Source organism: Marmota marmota, unplaced genomic scaffold, assembly GCF_001458135.2.
Source record: "Marmota marmota marmota unplaced genomic scaffold, marMar, whole genome shotgun sequence".
Taxonomy (NCBI): domain Eukaryota; kingdom Metazoa; phylum Chordata; class Mammalia; order Rodentia; family Sciuridae; genus Marmota; species Marmota marmota.
Window position 1 is genome coordinate 390,095 of NW_025999915.1, and position 21,558 is coordinate 411,652.

Below are 21,558 nucleotides of genomic sequence, written 5' to 3' on the forward strand. Positions count from 1 at the left end.
CCAATTCTCAAAAAATGACCAGGGTTGTGATTCGGCTCAGTGGTAAAGCATTTGCCCAGCATAGGAAAAGCCCTTGGTTCAATCCTCAGAATCACAAAAAAAGAAAGGAAAAAGAGGTTCAAAGTGTATTACTAATATATCCTATGAAATGATAATGACGTTGATGAACATATACTATCTACCATGTTAAAATAGAAAATTTGTGGAATATAAGTGTGCTTAAAACTCATTACATTGGCAATGTACTATGAAATTATTTCCTAATATTCCTTTTGAACAACTTACGGCTCAATATTTGATTTCTTGTTATAAGGCAAGATTTCACATTTCTCCTTCAGTATTGCACAGACACAGGTGTTAGGAACACAAGTTCTTTGATTTATTAGCTGAGTGGCCTTAAAAAGGTTAATTAGTGTCTCTGCCTCTTGGTTTGCCCTGGAAATGAGACAGCACTGCTGTATGAAGCTCCCAGAGTTACTTTGAGGCCCAGCTGAATTACTTTCATTATTACTACTTTATCTGATGTTACTGAATTCTCAACATATTGTGGGCACTTAAAAGGAGAACTTCCTGTATCATTCCATTTCATTCTCACAGAGTTCTTGCTTTACCAATTTCACTGCTCTGTTTCTGAAAAATTTTAAATTGTTCAATCTAAGAAAATAGTCTGAAAGCAAACTGGCCACTCAAATATTGATAACTTGCCACACACTTGTGGGTGATTTTTACAACTTTTAAGCACCCTAGGAAATAACTACCTGCTATTCAAGTTACTATTATACAAACAATGAATAATCAAACTCAAGGAATATGTAATTATACATCATGGTTGGTATTCAATTTTTGGAAGTTTAAATTAATGAATGGCAAATATTTCTAATCTCCTTATTTTATATACTAATATAAATTTTTAAATATCAATAGTTTTCTTAAAATATCCACAAACAAACATGAAAGAAAATTAAATCAGCCAATCATGTGAGTGTGTTGGAATTTCTGTACATATAAAAGGCTTAAAGAGGGTGATGATACCTATAAAGTAGCTAAGACTAATTAAATAAGTAAAACAGATTATAAAAAAATCATATTGTGATAATAGTTGTTACCAATATTTGAACCTATGCTTGCTAATGTTCATTTTATATCACTTCCTTTAAGAACAATTAATGTAGTTTAAAACAGGTTTCAAAAATGAGAAAAAAAATCATAGAAAACATTGAAATCTCACACATGCAAAAACTCTTATAAGTCAATAAGAAAAGGGAATACAGATTAATAGAAAAAGGTGCACAGAATATGTAAATAAACAACGTGCAGAAAACATATACAGGTTGAATATCCCAAAATATACATGCACTGAAGTATTTTACATTTTGGCACTTAACAATTTTGGATTTTGGGATTATGGATACTCAGTTTGTCTATGCTCAAAGGGCTTAAGTTCAATCTCATAAGTAATCAAGATTCAAAAGCTACAAATATGCAGTGTTGATCATGGTAGATGGAAACCAACATTCTGCTTATATCCCTGAAAGAAACAGATACATCACTTTGGAGAGACATTGAGTAATATATATTGAAATCTCAAAGGTCTATTTCCATTCCCTCCACAAATCCACCTGGGAGCAGCACACACACTTATACATGCACAAAGTCACAGTCAATAACACTGTCTGTAACAGCCCAGACTGGGTCTGACCTAAAGCCCATCCATGAGCAAATATCCTTCTATGTTACAATGTGTCCAACTTAGAATTATCAGATGATGGTTCATAATAGTGATATAGGCTGGGGATGCACTCAGTGGTAGAGCTCATGCTTATTTATATTTGAGGTCCTGGGTTCAATCCCCAGTGCCACATAATGGTGATGATGATGATCATGATAACAACACTGAAGTAGATCCACATACACTGAGATGGGAAGAACAAGAGAAATATATTTCAAAACAACATGTATTGGATAAAGGCATAATGCAGAGAAAATTACTACAAAAAAAATTTCTACATGTGCAGGAGGATGCATGTCAAATCTATGAAAGCTCTTATTCTGGGAGGGATGATGAGTTGTGGGAAAGAGGTTAATGTGGCTCTTTGCTGGCTTTATTGCATTCTGCACAAAAATGTACTCACCTGTGACTTGAGTAGTTTTCTGATTTTTTAAATGAAAAGGTTTGAACAAATACATGAGTAACCAGAAACCTGAGTGAATTCACAGCCCAGGCTCTTTCAGCTGCACCACGAGTCCCCCTTCTCCCCACCACCTTGCTTCATCAAATGCAGCGAGTATGACTTACTGAGAGGAAATCATAAGACTTTTCTCCAAAGAGCCTGTTGGCTGTTCTAAGAAAGTACTCTGTGTCCGTCTTGTTCAATTCGGTGAGAAGGGACTGGAAGTTCTGGTGCACATCTCCACCTCCACTGCTGCTGCTTTTATTTAAAGAAAGTGCCTAAAATCAGAAACACAACAAAAATACACCATTGCAGTAGGCCCTGACTACAGGGAACAAGCAAACTATACTAAACTTGGCCTAAGAACTGTGCAGATTCTTACCACCAAACAATTAGAGACAAAAAGTATCTTGAAAGCTCACTCTCCAGTGTCCCTCCCAGGATCCTTCTCTGTACCCTGTCAGTATTGTTCTGAGCAGAAATGTCTCTCCACAACCCAGGCTCTTTTTATCTGGAGCCTCACTTGAGACAGAGTTACAACCAGACCTCCCATCTCTGCAAACACAGGATGCTCCAGAAAATTGTAAGGTGCAATCTCTTCTTGCCCTTAGGTCTGTGAAGGCTCTGATCAACAGAATTCGGCACAAGCAATACTGTCCAGGCCGGAGCCTTATAAAGCTTTGTAGCTGTCACGTTCACTCTCTTGTACCCTGCTGCCATGATGTAAGGAAGTCCAAGGTATCCCCTTGGAGGATTTGCTACCACACAGGCTGAGTCGCTGGGAAGAGAACCAAAGCCCCAGCCAATACCCATCACCAAGACCCCACATGTGAGAGAAGCCTCCTTGGACCTGGCAATCCAGCTGTCTATTGCAAAAGTAGCCTGAGTGACCCCATCTGTCATCACGGGAAGCATAAGAACTGCCTCTGAGGCCACTGAATCTGAGAAAAAATCAATCATTATTATTTCAAGCCATTAAGCTGGGGGATGGTTTGTTTTGCAGCAACAGATAACATGTGCACCAATGCAGAAGTGTTCCATCATAAAAAAAATAAACAGCTTGTTGCTGGCTTTGGACATAGGCAGTTGACAGAGGCTGGAGGGACAGGGATGAAATTACTACCGCAGTCTGCAAAAAGAGGTAAGGTAGGTGATAAGGTAGGCATTGGCCAGAGAAGTGCACATGTTCACCTGTAGCAAGAGGTAAGATAGGACACATTCCCAGTGAATGCCCATAGCTGTCTAAGATGTTCGGGAAGTATGTATCTTCCTTTTAGCTGCCTAACTTAGAGTGTGGGAAGAGAGATATGAGCAAAAGAAAGAATTATTGCATTTGCAAGCAGAATTTAAAGGAACTATTTCTAACCCAGGTCTTAATGGGTAGAACATAAAGGTGTTTCTTATCTCCCCCCTCTCCAGTTGACAACATAATTCTCAACCTAAGAAATGGCCGCAAGATAGAGCTCCAATCCATGGCCTCAGGAGCAAGATCAAGATCCACTTTGTAAAAACCTTGGGACAACAAAGGCAGCATCTCATAGACCTGTAGACAAAGGGGCTTCTTAGCAACTCATGGACATTGCCCCGCAGCACCCTTACTTCCAACCTTACACATTCGTGTCTCAAACAGGCTTGTGCATGTGGCTTGGTCCAGTGCAGCAGGCTGTAACTTGAAACACAGAAATCCTACAATGGTTTTAAAGGAATTATGAAATATTGAAACTAAAACATGAGACAGTTCAGTGTGAAGGGGTACCCTTGGGTCCTCAACTCTCTTTTGGCAGGAGAAAGGCTAAGAGAGCAACAAACATGAAACATGACCCATTTCTTCTGAAAAAGGACAGGAGTTGTCAAGCGCTAAGCCCAGAATGCACAGGGGAGTGCCATGGCCTGACATGTGGAGGACAAGGAATGAGTCCCAGGAAACCCAGGTGGAGCCAATCAAGGAATATTCCCACCCTGAGGGCAGAAGAGCCTGGCACACACACCTGGCTAGGTTTGGAAATTGCTACAGTTCAGGGACTGCAATGTGCTCACAGGGGTGCTCAGCAGGGGTAGCATGTGCTTCTTGTGAACTCTCCAACCACACCCCTCTGATACCCTCTGATATCCATCCACAGCAATCCCTTTGGGATTTGAAGTGTGGAGAATCAGCTCAATTGACAATTATCAGCATTTACTATTACTCCCAAAGGACACCAGGTACCTGAGCCATCTGGACTGCGGTGGTTCCCTTTGCCCCCATGAGGACCATGGCCAGGGCCGAGGACATGCTGATGGGTGAGTAAAACACATTTCTTGAACTGTCTTCACCCAGCCTTTTCAGAAGGTTTAAGGCAAAAGTGCCGGTGCCTTCCAACAGAGGATCCATGATGGCGAGCCTGGAACGATGGATTTCAGATCAGTATCACATGAACACAGGCTCACAGGTCAACTGCACTTTCCCTCCCGTTAACTCCACTGCTGCTGTGGTGCAATAAGCAAACAGACACACACAGAACTCTGAGGGTCTTTTTGGGGTCTCAAGATTATTTTATGTCCTAATATTAAATGAAAAAGAAGAGTAAAATTTAATACTATGATCCTGTTGTGTGAAGACCTGTATCTGCACACTTCTTTGTGTGTATGGGCAAAGTGTGGGGAGGGACACAGGCACCACATTACTGCAGTCACTTCCTGGAGTGGGTAAGAGAAAGGGTGATTGACTTTGGCTTCCATGTCTGTTTTCTTTGGTGTGTTGTAAGAGCTTATTGTATCATTTAATTTGAAAATCATTGAAAATTACAAATTCACTCCCAAAGTTACAAAGACAAGATACACAACTGTTTTTATAATATGGGAGAGTTCCCCATTTTAGGGTAACCTGAAGCCTTAAAATAAATTTGGGAGGTAAAGCCACATGAGACCTTTCTCTCCTCTGAATTAAATACCCACCTGTCTCCCCCAACAGATGAAGGTGCTCACACAGGTGTGCTCAGCAGGGTACCTTTTAATCCTCAGTTCTTGACAAAGCCTAAATCTAAGGCCATGTTAAGGGCCTCTGCTGTCAAAGACAAGGGCCCTTGGCCCATGTGCTCACAACTCTTCCTCCTCTCTGGTCAGTGGTGCCTACCCATGTCCACCTCCACACACCCAGAGCTCAGGGGTGTCTGGAGCCTTTCCAAAAGCGCATTTGGCAATGCCCTGGCAGCCCTGGCAAGGTCAAGGGCAGGAACACAGTTAACCAGTCAGAAGTGAGTGGGGTGGAGGTGTCTTTAGGCCAGTTGGAATCACAGAATCACAAAATGTTATATAGCGCAGCAGCACTTCAGTGATCCCTATTCACAATTTTCCATTTTCAACAGGGATCAGGAAGTTCACCAGGGTGAATTGATTGCAGCTAAGGAGCAGATGGACTGAGTCTTTCCAATACACTTGGAGAAGTCATGAACTTCAGGAAGAGCCTGGAAGGAATCAGGTGAGAGGACAAGAGGAAGGAAAGGGCTCAATCAGCCAGGAAGTCTGCACATGCAGTGGAGCAGGCCAGGTGCACTGTGGGCACAGGACCTGTCTGTTCAAAAACAGTTCACAGATGTTTACCAAACTCATTTCCCCAGCAGCAGAATGCCAAAGTTCTAAGATAGTCCCCATGATTCCCCTGAGCAGTGGGTGGAAACCCCCAGAACAAGGAGGAAATGAGTGTTTCAGAGTACACAGGAGTGGGAAGGTGTACCTAAATAAGGGACTGTGACAAGAACATGAAGCATCACTTTGTATAGCATCCCATTCATATAGCTTTGGTCCGTAGAACTAGGTCCCCAAACACATCTAGGTCCTAATCCCTGGAACCTGTGAAAATTCCCTCATATGACAAAAGAGACTTTGCAGCTGTAATTAAGAATCTTCTGATGGAGAGAATATCATGGACCATTCAGGTGGCTCCCAAATGTAATCATGTGGTCACATGTAGTTTATAAAAGGGGGGGTGTCAACATGAATAAAAAAGGAAAGAAACTCAGAGAGAGCATCTCTAGAACAAAGATTTACATTGAGATTAGCAAAGGGTTGCAAACCATAGTGGGCAGGCTATGAAAATCAAAAACTCATGGGAGTGGAGAGGATGAGACCAAGAGGGAATTTGTCAGAGCTAAGCAGCCAGGTGTAGTGACACATGCCTGTAATCTCAGTGGCTTGGGAGGCTGGGGCAAGAGGATCACAAGTTCAAAGCCAGCCTCAGCCACTTAACAAGCTCTTGTCTCAAAATAAAACATAAAAAAGGATGAGGATGTGGTGCAGGTGTAAATTGCCCCCAGACTCAATCCCTGGTACAAAAAAAAAAAAAAACCTAAGCTCCTGAGCAAATTTATTTTATACCTATGCTTTAATGTAATGGTGTCCTGGGATGGAATTAACCTCAGGGGACCATTTCCTGTCCACACAAACAAGGGAGCAGGGCTTACTGGTTCATGGTCATTGTGCCCCACCCCCCAGCTGTTGCTTGGCACTGGGTGCTCACACTTTTTATAACCAAGCACATTTGTCTAGTTAGTAGACCTCTGGGCTTCAGTCTCACTTTCAATGGAATTGACAAGGCCTTGGCCAAACACCAAATTGCAGTTTCTTGTAATCCCGTGTGTTGCCTTAAAGGAAAGTGATGTTTGGGTTTTTGTCCATCTGAGTTCCAAAGACTGTAGTTCTTGCACATATCTTGGCTCTAAGTCTTTTGGTTTAACTGTTTACACCTTTAGATTGGTTTATGGACTGTTCATTCACCTGGGAACCTGTAAAAACTAAACTGTTTATACAGAAATCCTAGATGGAATGCAAACATCACTGAATTCTGTTACTTTTTATTTATTTTTAATTCTAATTTGTTATATATGACAGCAGAATGCATTGCAATTCATATTACACATACAGAGAACAATTTTTCACATCTCTGGTTATATACAAAGTATATTCACAAAATTTGTATCTTCATACATGTACTTAGGGTAATGATATCCATCTCATTCCACCATCTTTTACCCCCATACCTCCTCTGTTTCCCTCCCACCCCATTGCCCAATCTAGAATTTGTCTAACCCTCCCATGCTCCCCTTCCAAACCCCACTATGAATCAGCCTCATTATATCAGAGAGGACATTCCACATTTGTTTTTTGGGGATTGGCTAACTTCACTTAACATTATCTTCTCTAACTCCATACATTTACCAGCAAATGCTATGATTTTATTCTCTTTTATTGCTAAGTAATATTCCATTCTGTATATATACCACAGTTTCTTTATCCATTCATCTATTGAAGGGCATCTAGGTTGGTTCCACAGTTTAGCTATTGTGAATTGTGCCTGTATAAACATTGATGTGGCTGTGTCCCTGTAGTATGCTATTTTAAGTCCTTTGGGTATAGACTGAGGAGAGGAACAGCTGGGTCAAATGGTGGTTCCATTCCCAGTTTTCCAAGAAATGTCCATACTGTTTTCTATATTGGCTGCACCACTTTGCAGTCTCACCAGCAGTGTATGAGTGTACCTTTTCCCCCCACATCCTTGCCAACATTTATTGTTGTTTGTCTTCATAATACCGGCCATTCTGACAGGAGTGAGATGGAATCTGAGTAGTTTTGATTTGCATTTATGTAATTGCTAGCATTGATGAACATTTTTACCTATATTTGTTGATTGATTCTATATCATCTTTTCAGAAGTGTCTGTTCAGGTACTGGGCCCATTTATGGATTGGGTTATATTTTTTTTGGTGTTTAATTTTTTGAGTTCTTTATATACCCTAGAGATAAGTGCTCTATCTGATGTGTGAGTGGTAAAAATTTGCTCTCAAGATGCAGGCTCTCTATTCACCTCACAGATTGTTTCTTTTGCTGAGAAAGTTGGAGTCCATCCCATTTATTGATTCTTATTTTAATTCTTGCACCAAAGGAGTCTTATTAAGGAAGTTGGGTCCTAATCCCACATGATGGAGATTAGGGCCTACTTTTTCTTCTATTAGACACAGGGTCTCTGGTTTTATTCCTAAGTCCTTGATCTATTTTGAGTTGGGTTTTGTACATGGTGAGAGACAGGGGTTTAATTTCATTTTCTTGCATATGGATTTCCAGTTTCCCCAGCACCATTTGTTGAAGAGGCTATCTTTTCTCCAATGCACATTTTTGGTGACTTTGTCTACTATAAGATAATTGTAGTTGTGGGTTATTCTTTGTGTCCACTATTCTGTACCATTGGACTACCAGTCTGTTTTGGTGCCAATACCATGCTGTTTTTGTTACTATTGCTCTGTATTATAGTTTGAGTTCTGGTATATTGATGCCACCTGCTTCACTCTTCCTGATAAGGATTGCTTTAGCTATTCTGGGTCTCTTATTTTTCCAGATGGATTTCATGATTTTTCTATTTATAAGAAGAATGTCATTGAGATTTTAATCAGAATTGCATTAAATATGTATAGTGCTTTTGGAAGTATGGTCACTTTGATAATATTAATTCTGCTAACCCAAGAGCACGATAGATCTTTCCATCTTCTAAGGTCTTCTTTGACTTTCTTTATTTAGGGTTCTGTAATTTTCATTATATAGATCTTTCACCTCTTTCATTAAGTTGATTCCCAGATATTTTTTGAGGCTATTGTAAATGGGGTAGTCTTCCTCATTTCCATTTCTGAGGATTTATCACTGATATACAGAAATGCATTTGATTTATGGGTGTTGGTTTTATATCCTGCTACTTTGCTGAATTCATTTACTGGTTCTAGAAGTTTTCTGGTGTAATTTTTAGGGTCTTCTAGGTATAGAATCATATCATTAGCAAATAGTGCCAATTTGAGTTCTTCTTCTCCTATGTGAATCCCTTTAATTTCTTTTGTCTAATTGCTCTGTCCAGTGTTTCAAGAACTATGTTAAATAGAAGTGGTGAAAAAGGGCATCCCTGTCTTCTTCCAGTTTTTAGAGGGAATGCCTTCAATTTTTCTCCATTTAGAATGATGTTGGCCTGGGGCTTAGCATAGATACCCTTTATGATGTTGAGATATGTTCCTGTTATTCATAGTTATGTTCTAGTGTTTTGAACATAAAAAGGGGTGCTGCATTTTGTCAGTTGCTTTTTCTGCATCTATTGAGATGATCATGTGATTCTTATCTTCCACTCTATTGATGTTATTAATTATATTTATTGATTTCTGAATGTTGAATCAACCTTGCATCACTGGAATGAATCCCACTTGATCATGGTGCACAATATTTTTAATATGTTTTTGTATTCGATTTTTCAGAGTTTATTGAAAATTTTTTGCGTCTATATTCATTAGAAATATTGGTCTAAAGTTTTCTTTTTTTTTTTTTATGTGTCTTTGCCTAGTTTTGGAATCAGGGTGATATTGTCCTTACAGAATGAGATTGGAAGTGCTGCCTCTTTTTCTATTTCCTGAAATAAATTGGAGAATATTGGTATTAGTTCTCCTTTAAAGGTCTTGTAGAACTTACTTGTGTATCTGTCCGGTTCTGGGCTTTTCTTGGTTGGTAGATTTTGATTGTGTCTTCTCTTTCATCACTTTAAATTGATCTGTTTAAATTGTGTATACCATCCTGATTCAATTTGAACAAATTATATGACTCTAGAAATTTGTTGATGCCTTTGATATTTTCTGTTTTATTGGAGTGCAAGTTTTCAAAATAATTTCTAATAATCTTTTGTATTTCTGTAGTGTCTGTTGTGATATTTCCTTTTTTATCACGTATGTTAGTAATTTGAGTTTTCTCTCTCCTTCTGTTTGTTAGCATGGCTAAGGGTCTGTTAATTTTATATATATTTTCAAGATCCAATTTTTTCAATTTTTTTTTGCTTCAATTTCATTGATTGCAGCTCTGATTTTAATTATTTACTGTCTTCTGCTTTTGATGTTGATTTGTACTTCTTTTTCTAGGGCTTTGAAATGTAATGCTAAGTCATTTATTTGTTGATTTTTTCTTCTTTGAAAGAATGAACTTCATGCAATGAACTTTTCCTCTTAGTACTGCTTTCATAGTGTTCCAGAGATTTTGATATGTTGTATCTGTGTTCTCATTCACCTCGAAAAATTTTTTTAATCTCCTCCTTGATGTGTTTTGCAGCACATTTTTATATATTCAGTAGCATATTATTTAGTCTCCAGGTGTTGGAGTGAATTTTATTTCTTATCTTATCTTTGATTTTTAATTTCACTCCATTATGATCTTGATAGAATGCAGGTAGTATCTCTACTTTTTTTATATTTGCTAAGAGTTGCTTTGTGGCATAGCATATGGTCTATTTTAGATAAGGATCCATGTGCTGCTGAGAAGAAAGTATATTTTCTTGTTGAAGGATGAAATATTCTAGATATGTCAGTTAAGTCTAAGTTATTGATTGTATTATTGAGTTCTATAGTTTCTTTGTTCAGCTTTTGTTTGGAAGATCTATCTAGTGATGAACGAGGTGTGTTAAAAGTACCCAAAATTATTGTGTTGTGGTCTCTTTGACTCTTGAACTTGAGAAAGTGTGTTTGATGAACGTAGATGCTCCATTGTTTGGGGCATATGTATTTATAATTGTTAAGACTTGTTGGTGTATTGTTCCCTTGAGCAGTATGCAGCATCCTTCTTTATTCTTTTTTATTGACTTTAGTTTGAAGTCTACTTTATTTGATATGAGAATGGAAACCCCTGCTTGCTTCCAAAATTCATTGGAGTGCTAGGATTTTCCCCAACCCTTCACCTTCAGTCTGTGGATGTCTTTTCCTATGAGTTTCTTTGAGGAAGCATATTGTTGGGTCTTTTATCTTTGATCCAATCTGCTAGTCTATGTCTTTTGATTCCTAAGTTTAGGCTATTAACATTCAGGGTTATTATGGAGAACTGATTTGTGTTCCCAGCCATTTTTGTTTATTTTTGGTATTTAATGTGACTTGGTTTCTCCTCTGATTAGAATTTCCTTTAGTGTAATCCCTACCTCTGCTGATTTTCATCATTGTTTTTCATTTCCTCTTCATGGAATATTTTGCTGAGGATGTTCTGTAGTGTAGGCTTTCTATTTGTAAATTCTTTTAACTTTTGTTTATCATGGAATGTTTTTATTTCATTGCCAAATCTAAAGCTTAGTTTGCTGGGTATAAGATTCTTGGTTGGCATCCATTTCCTTTAAGATCTTGGTATACGTTTTTCCATGATTTTATAGCTTTGTGGGTCTTGTGGGTTGAAAAATCTGCTGAGATATGCTTTGGTCTCCCCCTGTATGTGATCTGATTCCTCTCTCTTATGGCTTTTATGATTCTATCCTTATTCTTTATGATAGGCATTTTCATTATAATGTGCCTTGGTGTAGATCTGTTGTAATTTTGTACATTTGGTGTCCTGTAAGCCTCTTGTGTTTGGTTTTTCAATTTGTTCTTTATGCTTCGGAAATTTTCTAGTATCATTGAAGACATTGTGCATTCCTTAGGTTTGAAACCCTGTGCCTTCCTCTATCTCAACAACTCTTAGATTTGGTCTTTTGATGCTGTCCCATAATTCTTGCATGTTCTGTTCATGGTTTCTTACTATCTTTACTGTGTGATCTACTTTATGTTCTAGATTGTATACTTTGTCTTCATTATCTGACTTCTTTTTCCAAGTGATCTTGTCTGTTTTTATGATTTCTATTGAGTTTTTTATTTGATTTATGTATCCTTTATTTCAAGGATGTCTGACCATTTTTTTTCAGAGTCTATATCTCTCTCTTGAAGTAATCTTTTGCTACCTCTATTTGCTGGCTTATATCTTTGTTGGAGTTATCAATTTTTGCCTGTATTTGCTCATTTAGGTCATTCCTTAATTCAAAGATCATTTTAATTATGAACCTTCTGAACTCCTTCTCTGACATTTCACCAACTTCATTGTCCATAGGTTCTGTTATTACAGTGTCCTGGTTTGTTTGTGGCACTTTCCTCCCTTGTTTTTTCATGTTGTCTACGTGTCTTCCTTTCTTGCAGTGTGGATCTGAGATATTACAGTTTCTTCCTTATATTCTTGTAGTACCCATGCAGATTGTTAGAACCTCACCTTGATGTTGGGCTTCCAAACCCTGCAGGTGTCCCTCAGTGTGTGCTACTGTATCTAAGGTTGGTGGCGGCAATAGCCCAGGTAACTCGAGATAATATTTAAGGTGTCCCAAGATGGAAGCAACATCTTACAGAGAAGGGGATGTAACAATGGGCCTCACACTCTCTTTGGGATGCCTTCTCTGAGATGCAGCTGCTTGTAGGCCCTGTCTGTGGTCAAAAAAGTTAGGAGCTACTATATGAGGAAGGCTATGGTGATGACTCTAGTGTCCCAAGATGGAAGTGGGTTAGGCTTAGGCTCCCAGGTGAGGGTTAGGGGGTGCAAACTCAGACCTACCCTGGACCTGGGTCCTGCACAAATCAATGTGGACAGATCTGGGCCAGACCTGATACTCTGCTGGTCAGAAGAGGCAGTCCTGTGCTGGAAGCTGGGCTGCGGTAGTACCTGGTGGTGGAGGGGTGGACCCAGGCCTACTGTGAGCCTCGGTCTTTCCCAGGGAGGTATGGGTATATCTGGGCTGCTGGGCTTGACCTCAAGTGGTAGTTTCCTGGTTGAAAGGGGCGATCCTGTTCCAGAGGCTAGTCTAGCAGGTGTCTGCCCCACCAGTGGAGGGGTGAGCCTGGGCCATGTACAGGCTGGTATGGAGTATGCCTTTTACCCCACATCATTGCCAGCACTTTTTGTTTTTTGTATTCTTAATAGTTTCTATTCCAACTGGAGTGAGATGAAATCTTAGAGTAGTTTTGACTTCCACTTTTCTAATCCTAGAGATGTTGAATATTTTTTCATATATTTGTTGGTTGATTGTATATCTTCTTCTGTGAGGTGTCTGTTAAGTTCACTGGCCAATTTATTGATTGGGTTATTTGTTTTTCTTGTGTGTAGCTTTTTAGTTCTTTATATACCCTAGAGATAAGTGCTCTATCTGATGTGTGAGTGGTAAAAATTTGCTCCCAAGATGTAAGCTTTCTATTCACCTCATTGATTGTTTCTTTTGCTGAGAAGAAGCTTTGTAGTTTGAATTCATCCCATTTATTGATTCTTGATTTTAATTGTATCACCAAAGGATTCTTATTAAGAAAGTTGGAGCCTAATCCAACATGATGGAGATTTGGGTGAATGGCTTTTTAAGCCTTTTTTGCCTCACCTGAATTGATTAATGGACTCAGGGCTTATTATAAACAATATATTTAAATTAACTAACATTTTTTTCTTGGTGCTCAAATTGTCCTAACTTGGCTAGTGGGGAGCTCTTTAAATTGGTTATTTTATCCCCAGCTGTTGGTCTCAAACATCCTTGCTTTATGGCAACAACAGGGCCTTATGGGTGCATGTTGAATTTTTCTAATCCAACAATGTGGTATTGAGATTGGATAGAAAAACTAAAAGATAGGTAAAAACTAGACAAAAGGAAGGACAAAGAGAGATTAAAAAGAGATTTTAATCTGAAAGTCTCATGCCTGATGCTAAAGTTTTGCATATGTTTCTTCCCAGGTCTGTCACTCCCCAAGCCAACTGGGCTAATTTCACTCCCAAATTTCTGTGCAATCTTACAGTTCTTAGAAATTCATCCAGTTATGAAAATTATCTTGTGCACTGTGGATTGTCTTATGTAAGAAACACATTAAGCAAAAAGAGAGAGACAATATTTTAAGAAACTTATAACCTAGGGTACTTTCCAGTGTGATTTATTGGTCACTTAACATAGACCACATCAGTCTAAGAATCCATCCTAAACCATCTTGTGATCACCAGACTGATGTCATCCTCCAATACTTTCCCATGTTCACCCCTCACGAAATTCCATTAAAAGAGCCTGAGAACCCCCAAAAGCATCTCTGTCAAGATGACTCACATTCTCAGTAAATCTCTGCCTCAGACATGTTCTTCAATTTATTTCTGCACATTTATCAAGAAACCCATTCACCCTAAGTTCAGGTCCACCTCTCCAGAAACTCCTCAGACTTCTTCCAGTGACAGTATACCTATCTCCTGGTTTCTCTCAATCAAGGATTGTAAAGTACAAAATCTGAAGACTCGAGAAGCAGATGAGTACTGGTGCTGATAGAAAATACAGTTGCTGCTGTTGGGCACACCAGTGGCAAGCTGGGACAGGTATTTCCCTTTCAGTCCCTCATGTATCATGCTATAAATTAGATCACCACTGAAAGAAGAACCTGACTCTACTAAGACATGAATGCCCTTAGCAGCTTTCATCTGGACCCAACTCTACTCTTCTTTCATTACACCTATGTGTTGCACCAGCCAGTGTTTATCAACACATTTCTGACACGACTTCTTTATGGATCCATCATTCTGTGTACTCCCCAGGCCCCTGGGCAGACTTAGCCCTTAGGCAATAACATCCTTCATTTTGGACACAATATCTTCCTGCTTCATGGTTGCCTCTCTTATTTTGGTGGAAAAAAGTGTCCAATGGCTTTCTAAGAAAAAAGACAGTGTTTTGATTTGTTGCATGTCTGAAAATGTCTTTATTCTACTACTCCATGCCAATGAGAGTTAGGCAGGTCTATAATGAGCTGGACAGGATTTTACATCCAAAGTTTTTCAGTACCACTTCATAGCTTCCCTACCTCCAGCTCTGCTGTTAAGAACTTTCCTGACATTCTGACCTCAGGTCCATCTACCTCACAACACCCCGACTCTTTCGAGCTTAGGAAATCTTATCCACATCCCTGATATCCAGAAATGTCCCAGTGATGTGTCCTTTTCTGGGCCCAGTTCATTCTTTTTGGTGGAGATTTGGAGGGCCCTTTCAATGTAGCAATTTAAAAATTTCTCCTTTCTACTCAGGGAAAACAAATTAAAGTGCTTTCTCATTTCCTGCAGAAGCTCTGTCCTCTGATTTTGCTTCCTATTTGTCAGGCACTAAAACTCTTGCAATGAACTCATCTGGGACTTTCCAACCTTCTGAATGTCACAGCACACACAAAGAATGATACTAGTACTATACTTTGGGACAAGGATACTTGCTCTAGAGGTGTCCAGCTCAAATCTCCAGCCACCAGACTGCCCCCTCCAGCTGCCCTGAGTTGGAGAGGTCAACACTTTGACAATGCCCCAACACACAGTGAAAAGTTCTACTCACACCTTTTACTTTGCTTGCCTTTTCCATAACAATTACATTTTGTCCCATTTTCTGGAGAAAGGCCATTGTCCTCCAATTTTTCTATTGATTTTTTTTTTGTTAATGTCAGTTGTTACACTTTTTAATTTCCAAGGACTCCCTGATTCCAATTATCAAAGAACACCCACTATAGTTCTCTTGAGCTTCTTTTGCACCCTGCCTTGCCTTTCCCTGGTGTTTTGCTATTGTTGTTGTGGTGGTGGTTGGTGATTGTTTTATTCTATGTCGGTTTCTCTTTCATGCTTAGTATTCCAAAAAGTGCCCACCAAACCCTGGGTGTCAGTCCATATTTAGGGGAAAACACAAAAGACTGCTGGAAATTCTGTTTACCCAAGTGGGACTTGTCAGCTGGGGGCTTCTCTGCTGATGTGATCAAGGAGTTACAGTAGCTTTCTCTGTTGAAGAATGGCAAATAGAAAAAAAAAAAAAAAACCCTGGTCCTGCTGCTGGCTCTGATGTGTAAGTAGCTGGAGTGGGGGCTGGGGTGCTTCTGCTGGATCCCTCTCCCCTCATTTCAGCCCAGTGCTTTTCTCATCAGTTCTTGCAGGGCTGAGACCTACCTCCTATCAAGGGGCTGCTAGGGAAGAAGGGGGCTGCCTGGTTGCCAGGGCAGAGGGGATGGCATCTGAGGTTCAAACCACTCCATAAACAGACTTTCTACCAAGGGCCCTGTGGCCACCTGCACTTCACCCTCCCTCTCCAGGGACTCCAAGGTTGAGACTGTCAGCTCCTCTGGGCTGCTCCTCTCTCCTCCCTCCACAGACACTGAGCTCCTTCCTCTAGCCACTTTCCTGCTCAAAACTCTGCTGGCATCTCTTGTCCTCTGCTCAGCTCCTCTCTCCTTGTCTTGTCCTTGGTTTTAAGATTTAAAGAGCTCTTTGTCTGTTGGGTTAGCAGGGCTTTATGTGCAAGAAGATTTGACTACATATGGCCACAAATATACAAACTATTTTTGTGAGCAGAGTAGAATATATGTGAATGTTTAAAATCACATTCCTTCAGGTATTACTTAGTCTCTCTTTTAACTGTGAAACATGTCTAAGCATTAAATCCCATGTGTTAAACTCTTTATTTGTCCTGAAGTGTGAATTTGAAAATAACCTGGCACTACTATGTAATCATAAAACAATTTTCATTTTCACTTTGCAATAACATAAATCCATAACAGTCAGTTAAAAAAGGATTGGAGCATTCCAATCCTGAAAAGAGAAAATAATCCAAATTAAAAATTTACTAATAACTAAAATATTCCAAATAACAAAGGAAGTCATTAACCTAAAGATTTTTCAATTAAGGTCTTTTTTTTACCTATTGATATGCCAGTAACAAGGATACATATTTCACAGATCGAATTGCAAACCCAATGCCTAACAATGGCCTTCCAAGTGCCTACTTCTACAGCTACAGGAAATAAGATGTGGACACTTCACACACACACACACACACACACACACAATTCATTATGCAGTTCAAAATTATTGCTTTGAAAATAGTATTTCTTTTACAAATAAAAAAAAATGAATTCATTGACAATAAAGAGATAAGTTTTTCTTAATGAGCTAGTCTATTCATATTTTAAAAATCTAATAGATCTATCCTAGGGTCATTTTATCCCCTGAATCATCACCAGTAACTTTGAGCAGTTCATGTTCACAACTGAATTTATTCATCTGATCAAGTCTAAAAATTTTTAGGGTGTCACTTTTTAATTTTTTTCTTGACTTCTTGATTAAGGATGCATTCATTTCCTATAAAGTGTAACCACGGAAAGGGTTGGTTTAAATGGTATTTTATAACATAGTATTAATATACTATATAAATACTATGTGTCATAAACTGGGGTGAGGTTGATCTTAGCAGGCACAGGTTCTTAAGGAAGTTCAGCAGCATGCCTCAGAATGGAAAATTGGAAATTTTAAATGGAAACTTGGGTTCCTCCTTTGTCTCTGCTTTGCTTCTTGAGCAGTTATAGGTGTGTCTGGGTATGTGTGGCTGAGTGTAACTTCTCTGGGAAGCTGATGCCTAATAGGTAATAAGTATACATAATTTTCTTCTGCTGTGTTCTTGGCCCAATCTATGGTATAGCAAGCCTGGAAATGTAAGGTGTGTGGTCTTCCATGTGATCCTACAACATCCACGTGGCTAACCTTATGATCAGATATAAGGAGGTTAACATTGATGCTGTTTGTTCTAATTTCATTCTACTGTTACTTGTCTGAGTTAAATGGAATTTACTGACCTGTAATAAATTGCCTTGGACTGGAGTCTTCAATACAGTAATTACTAAGTATCTAAGGGGCATTTGTTCCAAGACCTCCATGCAAACTAAAGCCCTCAGATGCTCAGTTACTTATTATAAAATAACATCATATTTAATGTAACCTGTGAACATCCTTCTGTAGTCTTCAGATCACCACTAGATTACTTATGACAGCTAATACAACATAGGTGCTCTATAAAGAGTTGTTAAACCATAATGTTTAGGGAATAACAAGAAAACAAGGCTGCATATGTTCAGTAGAGAATCAGTCCCCGCCCCTGAATATTTTCCATCCACTGTCAGTTAAATCTGTGGATAGGTAACCTGTGGATATGCAGCACCAACTATATTTTATTTATGGAACTAAGTACTCCCTTTCTCTGTCAAGGCACCAAATCATAACAGATGCAATTACTCAAGAGTAGTTATGAACCACTGGTAGACCCCCAGTATCTACTGATAACTGCAGTCATTTAGGGTAATCAGAGTGTATGTTACTGAGCCTCAGCACTGAAATACAACCCCCCCACACACCCTGACCCTGAATCCAAAGTCATTTAATTTATCTGAATTTTTTTTACAGCAATCCTAACCCACAGCAGGAAGGAAGCAGACAACCAGGATCATTTTCCTTACATCAGTGCAATGGCACCCCACCCAAGCAACAAGGTGCCAAACCAGACCCAGCTTCCCTCTGACATCTGAGTATTCCTGACCCCATGTAAATGCTAGTCTTCCATAAAGTCTGTCAAAATTGAACTTAAAGGTGAGTAGAAATTAAATGCCAATTTCATCCAACACACAAACCCCAAACGTAAGTAAAACTTTCTGAAAGGACGCTGCAGAGTCCATGCAAAATCCAAAAACCATGCCATACACCCAAACCTCATGCAAGAGATTTGTTGTCAGTAGCACAAAGCAAACCAACAAGGCTGTCCCTCTTAGGTGATGAGCCCTAGCATGCAGGCACTCACACAGCAGCTTTATAGATCTCACGAGATTTTTTCATAAGATGCTTACGAGTTGTGTCATAAACTGGCATGGGATTGATCTTAGCAGGCACATGTCCTTAAGGAAGTTCAGCAGCATGCCTCAGAATGAAATCTTTGGAGCCTCTAGATAAAATGTGTCCTGACCTAAAATGGTGAATCTGATGCCAACATTGATCTGATGCCAATACTTTCCCCATATCATCTTATCCTTCAATAGGCCAAATCTAATAACATTTTGCCTAGAGTAAATTTAATTAAGAAAAAAACAAACAAACAGCCTTTTCAAGTTGTGAAAGGATCCTGGAGATTATCTTTGCAAGCTTGAAAACCTCAAAACCACAAGCCCTGTGTGTGTTAGAACAAATGTGTAGGTGCAGACCAGGCCAGCACAAGAGGGGAGACCATGGCTCCTGCACAGAAAAGGCAGCACAGAGGGAGCCCGGTGCAGCCACCCTTGGCACCGACCCCTTGGCCTCTAGGCACCCACCTTTCTAGCCTCCAGCCCTCTGGGTTCCCAATGCCCAGCTCCCTGCTTCAGGACCCAGCGGCCTCCAGGTCTCCAGGAGGTAGGGATCTCCACTGGCGGCAGGACGGGCGGGGTCACCTACAATTCGGTCTGGGAGCTGCTGCTGGGCTCCCTTCGCGCCCACCCATCCGGCTGCAATAGCCTCGCCCTGCGCTGAGCCTGCACGACCCGGATCCCGGTGGTCTACCGCGTCAAGAGCCGGCCGCGGTGGCGACAAGGTCTGAGGCTGCCACCGCGATCCAGAAGGTAACCTGAGCTGGGGCCCTGTGCCCAGCCCAGCCCCACTTTTCCAGGTTCCAGTCTTTGCGTCCCAGCCCCGCGCATCCCCAGCTGCAATTTCCAGCCGCCGCTTCTCCCGAGTTGCAGTGGATAGGCCACCCCCGCGTGCCACAGCGATTCCCCTCAGACACGTACCTCAGATTCTCTGCGCCACGACCCACAGGGAGCAGAACCAAAGGAGGAAGAACCAGGGGCTTCCGGGCTTCAAATACTGGCAGGGTGTGTATGAGGGTGGGGTTCTGGAAAGAGCCTGCGTGCCACAGGGCCAGCAGCTGCCTCCGCAGAGGGAAAGAAGGGAGAGGCCCCAGGTGTGCACAGGTACCCACTGCACTTTTATTTTTTTCATTTGTTCTAATTAGTTAGACATGGCAGCGGAATGCATTTGATTCATTGTATACAAATGGAGCTAAATAACTGTTTATCTTGTTTTTTCCATTCCATATGCTATGAAAATCCTTCTAATCTGGTAGCACATCTTTCCTCTTTTGTTTCCTGAGGGCACAGTATTCCTTTGCCTTTTGGAGTGTTTCCAATCTTATGTCTTTTTAAAATAATGCCACCATAAGTAACCAAGTAAAACTCTCCTCAGACTTTAGGGCACAGCTGGAGATGTTGTCAAAATGCAGATGCCAATACAGTAGATCCTAAGATTGGGCATTTCTAACAAGTTCATCTGTGGCTACCATCCTGCTGGTCTACAGACCAAACTTTGAATGGCAAGCTCTTAATGTCAATATGATTTTGTAAGAGTGGAGAATTATCCACTAATCCAGATTACCAGATTCCTAAAAGGAAATTTTCAGGTCAAAAGATAAATACTCATGTTTTAGGTGTCAAATTCCCCTTCAGAGCCTGGCCTGGTGGTACACACCTGTAATCTCAGCATCTCAGGGGACTGAGGCAGGAGGATTGCAAATTCAAAGCCAGCCTCAGCAACTCAGCAAGACCCTATCTCAAAATAAAAAGGGCTAGGGATGTGGCTCAATGTAAAGGACCCCTGGATTCAATCTCTGGTTCCAAAACCAAAATTTCCCTTCACAGAGACTGTGTCATTTTGTTCTTGACAAAGATTCTCTGCTTGGCTAAATCTTACTCAGCCTTCTGAACTTTCTCCTACCTTGTCAAATTCAGTTTTAACCCAAATCCTGCCAAATCAGTTTAGCCAGAAATCACCAACTTCAATGTCTAACCAGCCTTGATCTGAACAGTTTCCTTATTACCTGTCTTCAACAAGAATCCTGTTAGGTCAATTCAGCCAAAATACCCCTTATCCTGATTTTTCCTCCTAGTAATTTTCCATCCCCAGCCTCTACACTACTCTTGACTATAAATGCTCACTTGCACATGCCATATTCAGAATTGAACTCAATCTCTCTTACTCTACTGTACAACTCCATTGCACTGATATCTAATACTTAATGGATAAAGTTTTTCTTTCCATGCCTTACAAATATCATTGAATAATTTTTTTTCTCCAACATTTTCTCACCAGCTGTATCCCCAGCCTTGCTAATAGAGTTACTGTCAAACTTCTTGATTTTTGCCAACTGGATAGGAGAGAAATATTAAATCAGTGTAAGTCTAGTAAACATTTTCTTTTTCTTTATTTTATGTCTTAAAATGATATTTCGTTGGTGCTGCATATTAAACTTGGAGTCTTTCACAGGCTGAACAGGGACTCTAGCACTAAGTTCCCACCCCAGCCCTAACATTTTGTTGTTAGGAGTGAGAATGGGACAGATGTGGTGGCACATGCTTGTAATCCCAGTAATTTGGAAGGCTGAAACAGGAGGATGTCAAGTTCAAAGCCAGCCTCAGCAATTTTCGAGACCCTAGGCAACTCAGTAAGACCCTGTATCAATATAAAATATTAAAATAGGGACTTCATACATTACTTTTTACATATACATGTACATGTGTATATACATGACTTTATACATTTCTTTTTGTGAATTAACATTTGTACCTTAATATAGCTGTTCCAAGCAAGGCCTTCTGGGTATATTGACCAAATAATTTGGGGGAGGAAACTATGTCTATACTGAGCATGTATAGTATAACAATTATCTACCCAATATTTACATTGTATTGGGTATTAAAAGTAACCTTAAGTGATTTAAATACATACGAGAAGTATG

General features: G+C 40.0%; 1 protein-coding gene across 5 annotated transcripts in view; it reads right to left on the reverse strand.

The window, feature by feature from the left end:
• Positions 1-19,700, reverse strand: part of LOC107160995 (serpin B6-like) — a 137,415-nt gene extending 117,715 nt beyond the window's left edge. Inside the window, exons 1-3 of one of the 5 annotated variants that reach the window (XM_015507550.2) lie at positions 19,556-19,700; positions 4,378-4,552; positions 2,297-2,449 (exon numbers count right to left, since the gene is read on the reverse strand). In XM_015507550.2, coding sequence (XP_015363036.1) covers positions 2,297-2,449; positions 4,378-4,542 — 318 coding nt within the window. In that variant the 5' untranslated portion in view covers positions 4,543-4,552; positions 19,556-19,700. Of the gene's footprint in view, positions 1-2,296; positions 2,450-4,377; positions 4,553-5,283; positions 5,305-19,555 lie in introns of those variants that run through there. The other 4 variants (XM_048799967.1, XM_048799965.1, XM_048799968.1 and 1 more) reach the window with 4 other exon arrangements.
• Between the last annotated feature and the right edge of the window lie 1,858 nt (positions 19,701-21,558).